This window comes from Octodon degus, unplaced genomic scaffold (genome assembly GCF_000260255.1).
Source record: "Octodon degus isolate 3935 unplaced genomic scaffold, OctDeg1.0 scaffold00123, whole genome shotgun sequence".
In the NCBI taxonomy this organism is placed as follows: Eukaryota; Metazoa; Chordata; class Mammalia; order Rodentia; family Octodontidae; genus Octodon; species Octodon degus.
This window is the reverse complement of record NW_004524699.1, coordinates 708697-723940: the sequence shown is the minus strand read 5'-3', so window position 1 is coordinate 723940 and position 15244 is coordinate 708697. Positions and strand designations below refer to the sequence as shown.

The window sequence follows — 15244 nt, the reverse complement described above, 5'->3', positions numbered from 1 at the left end:
CGGGGACCGCAGTGCGCGCGGCGCCCGCCCGCGCCCGCAGCGCCACCCCCTGTCTGGGGACCCGCTCGGGGTCCGCGGGGCGGGGCCAGCCTCTCACCGCCCCTGGGTCCGCTCAGGGCCCGGCTCCCACCGCCTGGTCTCCCTCTTGCTTGGAGAGGCTCAGGACCCCCGCAGCGCCCCGTCCCCCCCCCTCCTGAGCCCGGCCAGGTTGACGTTGGATTCTGATCAGCACCTCCACCCAACTGTTAGGGAAATCCTTTCTCCTTACATTTCGAGACCCCACAATGACCACGTGGAAGGGGGACCTGCGAGTGTCCCCCTCCCCGCACCTGCTTTGCTACCCCCAGGGGCTCTGTGGGTGCCTGAGTCCTCTGCTCCCCGCTGTGCCCAGGACCCGCCTACTCCGAGAGATGAGAATGGGCGGTCGAGAGATGTGCCAGAGCATGGGCCGGGGCTGAGGACCCCAGGAAGGTGGGTGGGGGAGCACGGGCACGCGGAAGGTTGGAGTGTTTGGCAGGCCACGTGCTGGGCGGAGGCCTGCCTGCCGACGATAGTCACCTGCTTGGGCAGGGCTGCCCTGGCATCCCGTCGGGAAAGCACGCGCGCCCTGTCACGTCATGCCGTGTGCTAACCTGACCCACCGGTGGGGAGCCCCATTCTTTTCTGCTCCCTCCTCCTGGCCTCTCTGGCCTAGCTACACCCCTGCCTGTGGGCGCCTACGAGGGAGCAGGGGAACGAGGTCAAACTGGCGACTGCAGGCTAGGGGGGCCTCCAGAGTGTCATCTCTTGCCCTGCCAGGCTACCGTGGCATGTGGCCACCCCCCTGCCTGCACTGGACCCTGCACGGAACTGGGCACCCTAGCGCCCCTTAAGGCCGCAGCCCCTCTGTCCTTTACACTGCGTTCCTGGGGAGCTAAACAGGGCCCGGCTGGGTGGCACCGTGGGAACCCAGGCGGCATCTGGGCTGATTCAGCGAGGGCAGGTGTGTGGGATGTCCCTGAGCAAGAGCGCCTCGGGAGGGGCGGCGGGCACGACAGGGGCCACCAGCGGGGAAGGCGGCGGAGGAGGTCCGGAGCCCACCGGGTCCTCTGCTCACTAACCCTAACCCTAACTGGCCCTCCTGCCCCGCTGGGAGGGAACTGGCCTTAGGCCCCGCCCCTTGCCCGAGGCCCCGCCTCAGGGACAAGCCCCGCCCCGCCGATCGGAACCGGGTGTCCAAACCGGGTCTTTGGGAAACCCTGAAACGCAGCGCGGAGGCTTCTGGGGAATAAAGTTCCCCGGAACGCGGCCGCCTCGCTCGCGCTTGCGCCGGCTCCGCCTCTCAGCGAGGGCCAGGGGTGGGACTTGCACGGCGGGGGCGGTGCTTCCTGCGCCTGCGCAGTAAGTCCTGGTCCCCTACGCCGGCGGCGGTCTGAAGGCCCGCTGTACCCCGGGGACAGGTCTCAGGAGCGTGTATCAGGGTCGCTCTAGCCAGCTACACGCAGGCCGTCCCGGTCACGCTGGCTGCGGCCGCATACAGTTTGGTTCCGCCTTCCTGGGGCTTCCCAGCATGCGAGGAATGCCGGTCGCTGTTGCGCAGGGGACCCCCACGAGTGTCAGGCTCGGCGTGGTGTTTGCACCGTTGTCACTCCACAGCGACCCCGGGAGGGGCTTGGCCTGCAAAGATGGGGCGCAGGGCCGGGAGCGTTCCCCTAGCCCCTCTTCCCGAAAAAGGTCACTTGTGACTGGAGCGCTTGTGACCAACTCTGGAATCAATGAGATTTATCCACGAAGGTGTATCGATCATTATTTATTACTTACAAAAGTAATGCCTCCCCCCAAAAGAAAGAAAAGTGATATCCCCAGCACCCTAGCCTTGGTAGTGGTGGTGGTGAGGCCGGGTCAGGGAGGAGCCCTGCCCCTGCCTGGGCCTTTCGGGAGTGAGGGTGAGCAGGGCCCGTGGAATCTGGGCCTAGACCCACTTCCTTCCTGGGTCCATGACCCAAGGCCTCCTTGTTGAGCCACGGCCTGGATTCGTGGTCACTGAGTGAGCTGCTTGGCAGCTGTGGCTGCCGCCCACCTGAGGACCAGGGGTGGGACCGCTACTGTGCTCCAGGGGCTGCAACCCCAGCCTTGAGTCCCGCCCCAGAACCACACCCTTCCCTAGGAGGGAAAAGGCAGCTGCTCGCTCCACACACAGGCACTGGGAGGACAGACGCTGCTGCTGCTGCCGCCACTGCAGGTGAGTCCCGGCCTAGGGACAGGAGGTCCCCCTGCACTTCCCTCACCATACAGCTGCATCTCCCAGCCCCCACTGCATCCCCAGATCTGCCCTAGAGGCAGTGCCTGGACACCAGGGGTGTCAGCTGGAGACACTGGCTCTGGCTTATGCCTGGAGTCGCACTGGCACATGGGCCTGCACACCCTGTGCTCTCTTGGTGCTGGGTTCCAGCGCCCCAAGGGGGCTCCTCCTGGGTGGGTGCTCTCTTGCAGACTCTTGGACAGCGGCCCTGCCCTTGAGACAGTGTCTGTGTCTGCCTGCCCCACAGCCTGGCATGGATCCCCACGAGATGATCGTCAAGAACCCATATACCCACATCAGCATCCCCCGGGCTCAACTGCGGCCCAACCTGGGGCAGCACTTAGAGGAAGTTTCCTCCTCATCTTCGTTCCCGGAGACTCAGCTTCCGCCCACAGTGACCTGCACCCCAGGGCCAACCCGCATCCTGCAGCCTATTGAGGCTGATGTGCCCAAGGGGGCCAAGGGGGCCAAGGGGGCCAAGGGGGCTGTGCCCAGTCAGAGCCAGCAGTCCTGGGAGCAGCCCTGCAATCCCTATGGCAGTGGGCAGCGCCCAGCAGGACTGACCTATGCTGGCCGGCCACCCATGGGTCGCGGTGACGACATTGCTCACCACTGCTGCTGCTGTCCCTGCTGTTCGTGTTGCCACTGCCCGCCATTCTGCCGCTGTCACAGCTGCTGCTGTGTGATTCTCTAGCCCACCCATTGTGGGGCACTGGCCTCTGCTTGTGGCCAAGGTGGTGCTGGACATTAGAGGCAACCATTGTCACAGAATCTGGCAACTTCCTGCCCTGGACAAGGACACTGTCCATGTGACAGGCTGCTGGCCCTTTGGAGCAGTCATGGGCACTGGCCATAACCCTGGCTGCAGGGCCCAGGCAATAAAGCAGGGTGAGCTTTGTACCAGCGACTGGTTCTTTTGGCTGGGCCCTTTGGGAGGGTGTCCTGGACCAGTCAGCTGTATCTGCCCCCAAGCACACATGTATCCATGCGTGCACACACACACACACACTGTCCCCAGCTTCACTGGACCTCTCAGGCACCAGCAAGCCCCTGCTTAGTGACATCTCCACTTAACCTGCCCGACAGGTCTCAGGTTTGTCTGGGGGTGGTGAGGGGATGGGAGACAGTCCACCACCCCAGTCAAGACTACACGCATGGGCCAAGGCTGGGACAGTGGATGGCAAGCCCTGGGGCTGATCCCCATGGCATATAGCAGGGGATGCCACACATGACACCCAGGAGCCCCTCAAGAGGCCTCCAGCAGGTTGGCAGGATGGTGCCAGTGGGGCTGGTGACACAGGTTTCAGGGAGTGGAACAGGATGAGCCTGGCCCACTGAGTCATCTCCCAGCCTTGGTCAGACATTTTTCGGCTGCTTTCCTCTGGGCTGGCTTCCTGGAGGAAGGGCCTGGATCAGGCCTTGAAGGCCAGACCAGGAAGGGGCTGGAAGAGGAGCCCAAGTGTCTGAGAGTATCTGGTAAGGCCATCGGACACGTGCTGAGCTGCTCTGGGATGCCAGGGCAGGGAGTGTGTGGGGAGCTGGCATTTCCAGAGCAGGGTAGACACAGCACTGTGTGGAGGTGGGAGCAGAGCTGGCCTTACAGGACAGACGGGTCCTCCTGTGGCTAGCTGTCCCCTGACACATCGTGCCTGGCCACAAGGCAGGGAAGGGCTGTGTAACAGGTGGAGGTCCAGGGTGCGGGGCAGGCAAGTCATTGCTGGACTCCTGACCGGGCTCTTGGGGCCACCCTGCCCAGCCTGAGACATGAACCTGTCTGACCAGTCCTGCAGGCCAACTGGGGTGTGCTGTGGGGGGGTGCATATGCATGACCACTCTACCCTCATCTTCCTGTGGGGCTGTGGAGGGTTTGAGAGGCCCCTGCCAGCCCGTCCCCATCCCCTGGCTCTCCCAAGTCTGCTCTGCCCATGACCAGAGCAGGGGGCACCCTGGCTGCACATCCGAGAATTCTAGCCCACTGCCCACTGGGATGGCCCTTGTGAGGGAATTGAGATGCCACGCACAGTACGTGAGCGCCATCTGGGGCCAGGATGGGAACACCACAGCCCTGGTGAGGACGCCAGAGCCCTGCCACCGGGACAAAGATGAGGCCTGCTGCAGAGGAGCAGGGGCTGGGCCCTGTGCCAGTGGGGCAGGAAGGTATCCTGGAGGAGCTTACGTGCCCTAGGGCTGCAGGATGGGCACTACCAGCCAAGACAGGAAGAGTGTGATGGAGTGGACATGGAAGGAAAGGGAACCTTTTACTTTTCCTTGAAGCTATGGAAATTGAAGCCAGGGCCTTCCCACCGCTAGGCAAGTGCTCTGCCACCGGGCGATAGCCCAGACTTACTTGGGAGGGGGTCTCACTTATGTGGTTCAGACAGGCCTTGACCTCGCAGTGCAGCTCAGGCTGACCTCCGGGTTGTGATGACCCTTTGGCCTTGACCTTCCGTGTCTGGGTTATAGGTGTGAGCTTCCACAACCCCTTCAGGCCAGTTTTTTGAGACAGGTTCTCCTAAATTGCCTAAGCTGGGCTCAAAATTGAGATCTTCTCAGCCTTCTGAGTAACTGGGATGGCAACATGAACTGCCACCCACCTAGCTTGACAGAAGGAAGCTTTAGGGCAGAGCAGGAAGGCCAGGCACAGGGAGGCCTGGGGGAGGGGGTCTGGTGGCAGCAAGCTCAGGGGGAGGGGTCACCTTATCTCCTGCTTGGGAGCTGTGGTAAGAGATCCAGTTGCAGTGCTTTGTGGCTGAAAGGGGAGCCCACTCCGCAGCCCAGCCGCCACCTACCTCCTGTTGCCTGGCCTATGCGGGCAGTAATGCGAGCCCAGAGCAGGAGCTCCAGGGTGCCCCGGGGCCCTGCCCCCTGTTCCGGCCACCTTCTGGCTGGGCATAACTGCCCAGAGGAACAGATGCAGGTAAGAGCAGCTGCGGCTCCGGCTGGCTGGGTGGAGGGGGCAGCACTAGCAGGAGGCTGTGGGTGGTAAGGGAGTCACGGCCGGCCATCAGGACATTGCCCAGACCTGTGTCTTTTCGCCCTCAGCTGCCCCCCAAATGCGCAGTTGTCTACAGCCCATGGCCTGGTTCCTGGACTTCCGGGCCAGCACCCACCCATGCTGCATGTTGCAGTGGTAGGGAATGTGGGCTGTGACCTGGGCCACTGTCCCCAACCACCTTCCTGCCCAGGATGTTGCAATCTGAGGGGTCCTGTGCCCTGGAGGAGGGGGCGGCCCCCGCAGCTTGGCGGAACGACTGCATCATCTGCTGCTCAGCCTACGACCTCAGTGGGCACCTGCCCCGCCGCCTCTACTGCGGCCACACCTTCTGCCAGGCATGTGTGCGACAGCTGGACGCTCTGGCCCACGAGCAGCGCTGGATCCCCTGCCCACAGTGCCGCCAGAGCACACCCACGCCACGTGGAGGGGTGGCCATGCTGGACCTAGACCTGGCTGCCTTCCTGGCTGTCAAGGCTGAGCGGGAGCCAGCAAGAGCAGATCCCCGGGTCCCTGCACCCCTCAAGGTCGAGGCTGCAGTCACACAGCAGCCGGCTGGGCTCTACCCCACCCTGGGCAGCCAGCCCCGCTTCCCCCGGCCTCAACACTGTTGCTGCTGTGGTTGTGGCAGTTTGTGCTGGGGACTCCCCAGCAGCCCCGAGGCCTGAGGCCTGACCACCCTTGCAGGAAGACTGCTGCCCAGGATTTGCCACTGGGAATCATAGCCACACACGTCCACCTAGAGCCCTCAGCAGCTCACCATCTGGGTGCAGCCCCAAGTGGCTTCTCACAGTGCTGCCAACCCCACCACGGACACCTGCAGGCCACAGCAGGTGTCAGAGACTGTGTAAGAGGCTGGTGACTAAACCACCCCAGTGGTCTGACTGTGTGCCTGGCTGGGACCCTTCTGTCAGTGACCTGAAAGCTAGGCACGGGCGCAGCTTAGATGTGGCTGCTGTGGTGGCCAGTCCCAGCACGTGGGCACAGGCCAAAGTGCAGGGCCAGACCACAGCTGGTCCTGAGTGGCAGGGCCAGGGCAAGGGCCCCTCTCCCAGGGAGAGAGCCAGGAGTGAGGCAGGGCCGCTTCCTTATTCCCTGACCTACACACAAACTGAATTTCACCCCACTCCACAAGGTTAATTCTCTGGGCTTGTCACGTGTCTGGTGCTGTTCTAGGAGAGCACCATGCTAGGGGCTAGGGCAGGCAGCAGAGACAGCATTGTGGGGGCCAGCTCTGACCCCAGAGAGGGAGGGGACTCACCTGAGGTCGCAGAGCTCCTGTATATCCTTGACACAGACCCCCAGAAGGGTGCAGAGGCTGAGGCAGCCATCCTCCCAGTTCTGGGCTGCTACAGCAAAGGAGCCATTACCCGGCAGCCCCCCCCCCCAGAGTGCCCCCTGCAAGGGGGCAGGGAAGAGAATGCGCTGAGTGGACGCCAGCCTTCCTGCTCGCCTGGGCAAAGTCCCCCATGCCCCTGAAAATGAGCCCGGCCCTCCCCAAACCTCTCTGCAGCAGCCAGGGACAGCGTGCCCTATGCCTGGCTCAGAACTCACCACCTGCCTGCAGAAACCTGCCATGCACACACACCTGGCGCAAGGGCTTCCTCACACATCTGCAGGGCCAGAGAGGACCTGATGATCTGCAGGTCCCCAGGGAACATGGGGGGAGGACAGAGCCTCCGCTTCATGGCTCGGGGAGCACGCACCATGTTGGGTCGCGGACTCCTCCTGGGGGACGTGGGCACCCAGTGTCCAGCCCGGCAGCCCCTTGGCCTGCAGTGAGGTGCGTGCACAGGAGACACCACACTCCAAAGGGGGCTGCGAGCCGGGGCCCAGAGCTCCCGCCCTTGGGTGACAAGGCCCTTGGGTAACAAGGCCCAGGGGCTCTGAGACCAGGCGGGTTCCCCTCGGGGGCCTTAGCACTCGGGTAAACATTAATGGGGCTCAGGACATAGTGGGTCATGTGGGCACCCAGTGAATCTTTGACCTGCGGCTGCTCCCACTGCCTCCTCCCCACGGTACCCCTCATCGTCCACGAAGGTAGGAGCTCCCAGAACCAGCTAGGGCCCAGGGACGTGGGGGCCTGGATGGGACCCAATGCTGAGCCACGAGCATCTGGGGCAGGCAGGACAAAAGGGCTGCACAGGCTTGAGCTGAGCCCAGGGGCCAGACGGGACCAAGGCTGAGGGGCAAAGGGAAGTTCCAGATGAAACTAGGAGCGGAGTTAGAGGGAGGGGAGCTGTCAGTGGTCTGGGGTACCTTAGCCCCTTGAGTACCTTGCCTCGTTCCCCGTCTAGCACCATCTGCATCAGATGCCAAAGTCTCTGCCCAGGTCATCTGAGTGTCCCTAGTGACACTGGACAGGAGAGGCTCAGAGTCTCGGGGCTCCCTAGTTTCTGGGAACTTCCAGCCTATGCTCTAAAACTCTGTGCCCAGTGGCACCAAAGGCCTTCTTCTGACTCAGACCAGTGAGCCAGCCAGGGAGCCAGGGTGCCATTGACTCTGCCCCCTGAAACTGGCCTGGGGTTGTCTGACAGCCACTGAGGTCACCACAGCCACCTGCCATGGACAGAGGAAAGGCAGGTCATTGGGCCTCAGGGGCATCGAGAGATAGCACAGGCCAGCGGTTCTCCATTTGGCCTGCTCAGCAGCACTGACGAGTGTGAGGGGACCAGCTGTCTCTCACCCTTCCCCAGCCTATCTGGCCTAGTGTCTGCATTAGCCCTTGCCTGAAATCCATGTTGAATTCCTTTGCTGGTAGCCTGGTCCCCCATCCTGCCCTGGCTATGATCGACCTGGTGGACAGCAATCTGAGAAATGCAGGTACCAGGCTCCGCAGACACCACCTCCAACACCACCGCCCAGATGGGAGGGCACCCCAGGTACCTTATGCTGCCCCCTCCTGAAAGGGGGTTCTGGAAGCAGCCTTACTCAGCCTGACCCCTGCAGGAACCTCCAGTTCTGCCCCAGTCTCAGAGGAGGACAGCACAGGCTCCTGGACCCTCCCTCAGGTGAAGGACACTGGCCAGCTGAAAGGTAGGCCTGGGGACAGAGTGAGTCAGGGTTAGAGTTGGGGGAGAGCACAGGGCCACACTTGTGCAACGCCCAGGGGAGTCCACCAAGCAGCCACCCAGGGACACTTGTGGCCTTCTGCTCAGCTGCTCCTCCACCTAAGATGCAGGGGCCCCCTGTCCTTGCCTGCTCCTCTGCCCTCCTAGTGGACACGCCATCCTGCAGAGAACAGGGTCTGGGGACACAGGCATCCTGGGCCTTGTCTTGGGGACTGAGGAGAAGAAAATGGGTCCTTCTCCAAAGGCATAGAAGGGGGTTTCCTGGACTCTACCAGGGGGAAGTAAAGGAAGGGGTGAAGGGTGCTGAGCAGGTGGGGGTGGGAGGATTGGCTAAGCACGCTGCCCTGGCTTGTGTCCACAGAGTTCAGCATGGCTGCCGGGATGCACCGGGCAGTCATCGGCTTCCTCAAGGCCTGTGGACTCCTGGGCAGCCTCTACTTCTTCATCTGCTCCCTGGACATCCTCAGCTCTGGCTTCCAGCTGCTGGGCAGTAAGTGTGCGCAAGAACAGCAGGGGTGGGAGATGCGTGCCAGCTCTCTGCAGCTTCAGTGCCCTCCGTCCTGGTGTAGGCAGAACAGCAGGAGACATTTTCAAGGGCAACGTGGTGCTGTCCAACCCTGTGGCGGGACTGGTCATCGGTGTGCTGGTCACAGTGCTTGTGCAGAGCTCCAGCACGTCCTCCTCCATTGTAGTCAGCATGGTGGCTGCCAAGCGTGAGTCCCCTCCCCTCTGCAGGCAGTGGCGGGTAGGCAGGCTGGGCAGGCAGCAGCTGAAGTGGCGTCTCCATAGTGTTGACTGTCCAGGCGTCTGTCCCCATCATCATGGGTGTCAACGTGGGCACATCCATCACCAGCACCCTGGTCTCCATAGCACAGTCAGGGGACCGGGAGGAGTTTCGCAGGTGAGTGTGGCTGGGGGACAGGATGGAAGGTGGCGTTGGCCATGGCTGAGGCCATCAGACATCCTGTCCCCTGTGGCCACAGGGCCTTCAGTGGCTCCGCTGTGCATGGCATCTTCAACTGGCTCACGGTGCTGGTCCTGCTGCCACTGGAGAGTGTTGTGGCCCTGCTGCAGAGACTGAGTGCCCTGCTCCTGGGCGTGGCCCACCTGCAGCCTGGTGCACAGGCCCCTGACATCCTCAAGGCACTGACAAAGCCCCTCACACACCTCATTGTGCAGGTGAAGCCCAGAAAGGGAGGTGGGGCCCCTACCCAGGAAAACAGGGGTGGAGGGGTTACATCGTGGCCTGGCACCCGCGGGCACCGGCGGCCCTGCTGAGTCTTGGCTCCTCCACCCCCAGCTGGACAGCAGCCTGATAGCCAGCAGTGCCACCGGCAATGCCACCAACAGCAGCCTCATCAAACAATGGTGCGGCTGCAGCAGGGAGACGGTGAGGCGCCTCTGAGCCCAGCCCACGCTGACCTCTGATCTGCTGACCACCCGCCCCACCACTCTGCTGCCTGCCCAGCCATGCTGAGTCCTCCCTGCCCCCGCAGAACCAGGGCCACAGCAACGCAAGTGGAGCCTTCAACCCCTGCACTGGGAAGGGCAGCCCAGCTGCCGAGGACAAGCTGCCCTGTGAGCCCTCTTCCTGCCGCCGAGCCCCGCCACCATGCTCAGCCTCTGCTCACCTCCCCCTTGCCTGCCTTCCACCAGGCCACCACCTGTTTGTGGGCTCCACCCTCGCGGACCCAGCTGTGGGCTGTATCCTGCTGGCCGGCTCCCTTCTGGTGCTGAGTGTCTGCCTGGTGCTCATCGTCAAGGTGCTCAGCTCTGTGCTCCGTGGCTGGGTGGCCCAGGCTGTGAGGACTGTCATCAACGCGGGTGCGAGGAGACCTGGGAGCTGGGGCCGAGGGCGGGCGGGGGGCGGGGGGTAGACACAGCCATGACCCAGGGCTCCTCCCCAGACTTCCCTTTCCCCTGCGGCTGGCTCAGTGGCTACCTGGCCATCCTCGTGGGTGCTGGCATGACCTTCCTGCTCCAGAGCAGCAGCGTCTTTACAGCAGCCATCGTGCCACTCATGGGTGAGCCTGGGCAGAAATGGGCCTACGGCAGAGGGCTCCGCTTGGGCCTTGTGCTGACCCCTCGCTACCTAGGGGTTGGGGCGATCAGCCTGGACCGGGCATACCCCCTGCTCCTGGGCTCCAACATCGGCACCACCACCACAGCCCTGCTGGCTGCGCTGGCCAGCCCTGCGGACATGCTGCTCTTTGCCGTCCAGGTACCTCCTGGGTCCCCGCCCTACTCCTGTGTGGCTGGGGCTTCTCCTCCAGTTCCAGCCACAGGCCTTCAGCTGGGCGCAGGCCCAACCTCCCCCAGACTCCATCCTTCCAGGCCACTTCTCAGCATGGCTGAAACCATGCCTGTGCCCGATGCCCCTTTGTCTCCCGCAATCTCCCCTACGGGACCCCTGTTCCTCCACCCTCCAGCCTGTGCCCCTCACTGTGTCCCCTGGAGGCCTGGCCCAGCTACAGGGGACCCCAAGGGCTGTGTTCCACATCTGCAAGGCACCTCTCCTCCCGCTCTACTCCCCCCTGAACCAGCTGCTTTAATTCAACAGTGGCCACCTGGACGCTGCCTATCTTCCCAGCCCCCATCCACAGAAGCCCCACCTATGATGGGCACTGGGGCCATGCCAGGTTGTGGCTCTGCTTCCAAGATGCCCCAACCCCTGAGGGCCCACACTCTGTGCCCCACTCCTGTGCCCACAGTGCCACTGATTCTCTCTAAAGCACCCTGGGCTGGCTGGAGCTTCCCCCTGCCCAGGTACCCACACAAACTCAGCTCCTGAAAGCGTTGGGCTGCTAGGCTGCTGCTTCCAGGAGATCTGGCCTGGCTCCCGCCGAGTCCTTGCCCCTCCCCCTCCCAGTTCAGGGCTTTGGCCCAGCCCCTCCCAGAAGCCTCCAGCTTTGCCCTTCCCCACGGGGCACGTAGCCTTGGGCCTTCTCCTCTAGCCAGCAGTGAGGCAGTTACCAACAGGGGCGCTGGCCCAGGCTCCCGAGTCTCAGGTGTGTGCCTGAGGGTGAGTGGTGTGCGTTTGGCCATACCTGGCTTGAAGCTGTCCTCCCAGTGGTCCCTCCCCGCTGCATGCAGCATGATCCGGACAAGCAGGACATGCTTCAGACAGGGGCCCTTTTTGCAGTGGCAAGGGGCAGAGAGTCCAGGTGACCCCCCATCACCTGACTCAGGCTCCTGACTCCTTGCCCTCCCTGCCCACCAGGTTGCCCTCATCCACTTCTTCTTCAACCTTGCTGGCATACTGCTGTGGTACATAGTGCCTGTCCTGAGGTTGCCCATCCCACTGGCCAAGCGCTTTGGGGATCTGACTGCCCGCTACCGCTGGGTGGCTGTTGTCTACCTGCTGTTCACCTTCCTGCTGCTGCCCCTGGCAGGCTTCGGGCTCTCTCTGGCAGGGAACACAGTGCTGGCTGCAGTTGGGGCACCCCTGGTGGGGCTGGTGCTCCTCCTCATCCTGGTTAATGTCTTGCAGAGGCGACGGCCATCCTGGCTGCCGCACAGCCTGCGCTCCTGGGCCTGGCTGCCCCTCTGCCTCCGCTCTCTGGAGCCCTGGGACCACCTGGTGACCCACTGCTGCCCAGGCTTGGCCTGTAGACGCCCCCAGACAGCCACCAAAGAGGCTCCCTGCTGTGAGACCCCCAAGGTCCTGGCCTCCCAGCAGTTTTAAGGGTGGGCACCCAGCCACCATTCCAGTCCCACTGGTCTGCAAGTGGTAACATTGGAGAACGGGCCTGCCATGTGTCCCGGCAGGCGCCAGGACTTCTGAGGCCCTTGATCCCTTTGCAAATAAATGAGGTTGTTACCTAGGAATGGTGGTCTCTCCCCAAACAGGGATTCCAGGGACAGCCTCTGGAGCTGCAGGCACAGCACAATGCTCAAGGGCTGGAGGCAGGTGACCTCCCTGCCTGCAGCCTGAGAATCAGCCTACATGTACAGCAGAGGCTTCCCAGACAGGGGTCCCCTTTGCCTGGCCAGCCATATGCCTGAAATGCCCCCCCCCCCGCATCCACTGGGAGTGGTGGTGCTCGGAAAGGCATGGCCTGGTGGGGTGCGCAAGGGTGGGGCAGGAGTCTGGTCCTGTCCTGCCCCTACAGGACCTCACACCACAGGGGCTGTATCTTCTTGGCACCAGGGGGCACTCCTCATCCCAAGGAAGGGCTCACTTTGGGAACCTGCCCCAAGAGTGCAGCCTGCCTACCAGGCTCCCAGACACCTTCACCTGCTCCCAGCAGTGTCCGGGTTTGTGCTGGTCTGACCAGGGCAGAAGGTTCATCTGCTGCGGGGGTCACTGGAAACCGGGGACACCCAGAGCCTCCTGCCACTCCAACCCTACTCCCACATCATGACCAGAAAAGCTCACCTCTCTCCAGAACTCAGGCACTCAGCTGGGAACGGCCTGGTTGTCTTTTGGGTCCTCTGCCACCACCCCACCTTCACAGGCTTCCTAGGCCTGGGTTTCACCCTAGGTCACTAAGGGAGGTGACCCTTGTCCTGGGAGCCATCTGAGCGGCTTTTCCTACAGCCTGACCTTGGTCTTTCCACGCAAGTGGCCACTACAGAGCCAGCATCAACTCCTGTGCCCTTTGGGGATGGAGCCTGGCTGCTCCCTGGGGAGGGAGATCTGCTGACAAGCAGAGAGGCTGTCTGGAGAGAGGAAGCCCCACTGGGTACCTCTCCTTCCGGAGCAATGGAGGCTTTCCACAAAGGCTTGAAACAGGGTCCTTTAAGGCCACAGCGCCTGTCTGCCTGCTGCCCCTGCCTGGCAGTAACACACCCTCCCACTGGGACCATGGCCACCAGTAAACACAGCCTGCCTTGTGGAGGCCTCAACAGCTGCAGGCTGGAGAGCCAGGGCAGGTGCCAGTGCTCCCACGGCCCCTCCTGCTGCTTCCCTGCCCTCCGGGCCATCTCTGCTGTACATCTTGACGGGTCCTCCTGCCCCTCAACATCCTCCTGTCCCCTTCAGGATGGTCCTGAGGGCCTCTTCCTCCAGCTCTGTGCGCCACTGTCCTGGGCTGTCAGCAGCTTCCTCAGGAGGTCAACGTTAAGGGCCAGGAAGACAGTCTGGCACGGGAGAGCTCAGGCTCACACTGGATTGGCTATGCAAACTGTGTTTTATAAACTGTAAAATGGGGGTGCCACCCTGACCTCCCAGCTGTGGCGCACCGGTAGGGAAGCAGTTGCCTTTTCCAGTGGGGTTGTGCCCTGAAGGGTAGGGCCAGAACCAACTCCAGGACATTCTGTTCCGGGCACCAGGAGGACCCTGTGCACCCCGCATGCCGGTGCCAACTCCAGCCCTTCTCTGAGGAATAGGTCTCGTGTTGGTGTGGTCACAGGAGCCAGGTCCCACTTCCTGGGCCAGTCTGGGAAGGGGGAGCCCTCCGCCATCTTCCAGGACTGCCCAGCTCGATGACCTGCTGACTCGCCTCCTGCTCAGCGAGGAACTGCCCTGGCAAGAGCCCAACCCTAGCAGAGGAAGCTAGGCCGTTCCACAGTGGACGTGGGCACGGGCTGCTAACCTCTCCCCACGGGATGCTGCTTGTCCTGGCAAGTTTTCCGAGAATGTTCCTGTCACTGCATATCCTACTAACCCTGCGATATTGTGCATTATGTGCTAGGGGAGAGGGTGCTCTTTCTCTTAAGAACATACATATGTAAGCAGGTGTTTCCCCTAACAGTCCGGTTGCAAGGCAGAGAGACAAGTCCATCCAGAATGCTAGCCTCGATAGTTCACCAGGGGCAGACTCCACAATGTTATTTACTCTTTTCAACAATATTTTAAGGGGCCGGGGAGATGGCTCAGTGGAATAAGCGCTTCCCTGGCAAGGGCAATCCCCGGTTCCGGAAAAAAAAAAAAAAAAAAAAAAAAAATGGAATCCCCGGTTCCATTTTATTTTATTGGCGGACCCGGGGATTGGACTCAGGCCCTTACGCTTGCCAGCGAAGCGCTTATTCTACTGAGCCATCTTCCCGACCCCAAAACAACATTTTAAAATAAAACACAAATGTACTGTTTTCAAAGCCGATTGAAGGACCGTGTAGTTCCACCGTATTTCCTTCACACACTTGTTTTCCCTCTGGAGCACAAAGCGCGAAGCGCCAGGCATGCCCGATACGCAGTCTCCACGCAGCCGCGGGTCGTGAGCCGCAGCTCCAAGGCGACCGTCTCCACAACACTGCGCGCGGGAGGGTGCAAGCGCCATCGCCGCACTCGACCCGTTCCTTTCCTTCGCGCCCCGCCCCCCGCTTCGCCTAGGACTCCCCCCGGGCTCCGCGGTGCACGAGAGCCTGCCGGGCCCAGAGATGCGTAGCTCCGCCGCAGAAGCCCTAGAGAAGGCGCAGGGTCCGGCTCACGAGAGTTGTCGGCGGGGCCCCGCTAGCCGACCGGCAACCACAACCGGAAGTCCGCGTCGCGCGCCCCCAACCCGAGCGCGCCTCCCGCTGCACTGCGGCGGTTACCAGGACGCCAAACCGCACAGCCAATAGTACCAGCCTATCGGCGTGCTCCCGGGAGACAGCCAATGAGAGAGTAAATCAATCATTTGAAACACCCAATGAGTAACGCACCACAGGGCGGGGGAGGCGGGAATGTGATAGGAGGATCCGCAGCACTGGCTGACCAATAACAAACAGACGTCGTTAGAAAGGCGGGTCTTAAACGTCTAGATTGATGGGACATGGAACCAATAGAATGAGCGTATTTTCAGGCCTCGTTCTGGAAACCCAATCCGGAGCGAGAGGAGGCGGGCACAGTTGATATATAAATACTCGCGGAGCGTCGGTTGTAGCAGTCTGCGTGCTAGCTCTTCAACGTTTATAGGCTTCTCAACTGCTCTGCTGCTGCCGCAGTCGTCGCCATGAGGGAGATCGTTCATCTACAGG

The 15244-nt window shown here is 62.2% G+C and overlaps 3 protein-coding genes across 5 annotated transcripts; all 3 read left to right on the top strand.

Moving 5' to 3' along the window:
* Positions 1-6: 6 nt before the first annotated feature.
* Positions 7-4540, top strand: Cysrt1 (cysteine rich tail 1). Its single transcript, XM_023700284.1, has 2 exons — positions 7-2221; positions 2473-4540. The coding sequence occupies exon 2, from the start codon at positions 2535-2537 to the stop codon at positions 2973-2975; it is 441 nt and encodes a 146-aa protein (XP_023556052.1). The 5' UTR covers positions 7-2221; positions 2473-2534; the 3' UTR covers positions 2976-4540.
* A 212-nt stretch (positions 4541-4752) lies between these two features.
* Positions 4753-6035, top strand: Rnf224 (ring finger protein 224). Its single transcript, XM_004640502.2, has one exon. It carries the CDS (start codon positions 5468-5470, stop codon positions 5939-5941), a length of 474 nt encoding a protein of 157 aa, XP_004640559.1. The 5' UTR covers positions 4753-5467; the 3' UTR covers positions 5942-6035.
* A 1179-nt stretch (positions 6036-7214) lies between these two features.
* Slc34a3 (solute carrier family 34 member 3) lies at positions 7215-12169 on the top strand. Of its 3 annotated transcripts, XM_023700467.1 has the most exons (14): positions 7237-7313; positions 7970-8096; positions 8223-8309; positions 8706-8834; positions 8914-9057; positions 9134-9245; positions 9328-9523; positions 9645-9734; positions 9841-9922; positions 10001-10168; positions 10252-10368; positions 10441-10565; positions 11565-11632; positions 11835-12017. In XM_023700467.1, exons 2-14 carry the CDS (start codon positions 8012-8014, stop codon positions 11926-11928), a joined length of 1497 nt encoding a protein of 498 aa, XP_023556235.1. In that variant the 5' UTR covers positions 7237-7313; positions 7970-8011; the 3' UTR covers positions 11929-12017. The 3 variants fall into 3 exon arrangements, with proteins under 3 accessions (XP_023556234.1, XP_023556235.1, XP_023556233.1); XM_023700466.1 differs by having other exon boundaries at positions 7215-7313; positions 8035-8096; positions 11565-12169; XM_023700465.1 differs by having other exon boundaries at positions 7238-7313; positions 11565-12169.
* The last annotated feature ends 3075 nt before the right edge of the window (positions 12170-15244 follow it).

What these genes read in the sequence shown, in the direction of transcription:
- Cysrt1 (XM_023700284.1), top strand. Translation starts at nt 2,535, where the DNA reads ATGGATCCCCACGAGATGATCGTCAAGAACCCATATACCCACATCAGC.
- Rnf224 (XM_004640502.2), top strand. Translation starts at nt 5,468, where the DNA reads ATGTTGCAATCTGAGGGGTCCTGTGCCCTGGAGGAGGGGGCGGCCCCC.
- Slc34a3 (XM_023700465.1), top strand. Translation starts at nt 8,012, where the DNA reads ATGTTGAATTCCTTTGCTGGTAGCCTGGTCCCCCATCCTGCCCTGGCT. An exon ending in CAGCATGGTGGCTGCCAAGC is followed by an intron (nt 9,058 to 9,133) that starts GTGAGTCCCCTC and finishes GCGTCTCCATAG; the next exon opens with TGTTGACTGTCCAGGCGTCT. An exon ending in GAGGACTGTCATCAACGCGG is followed by an intron (nt 10,169 to 10,251) that starts GTGCGAGGAGAC and finishes GCTCCTCCCCAG; the next exon opens with ACTTCCCTTTCCCCTGCGGC.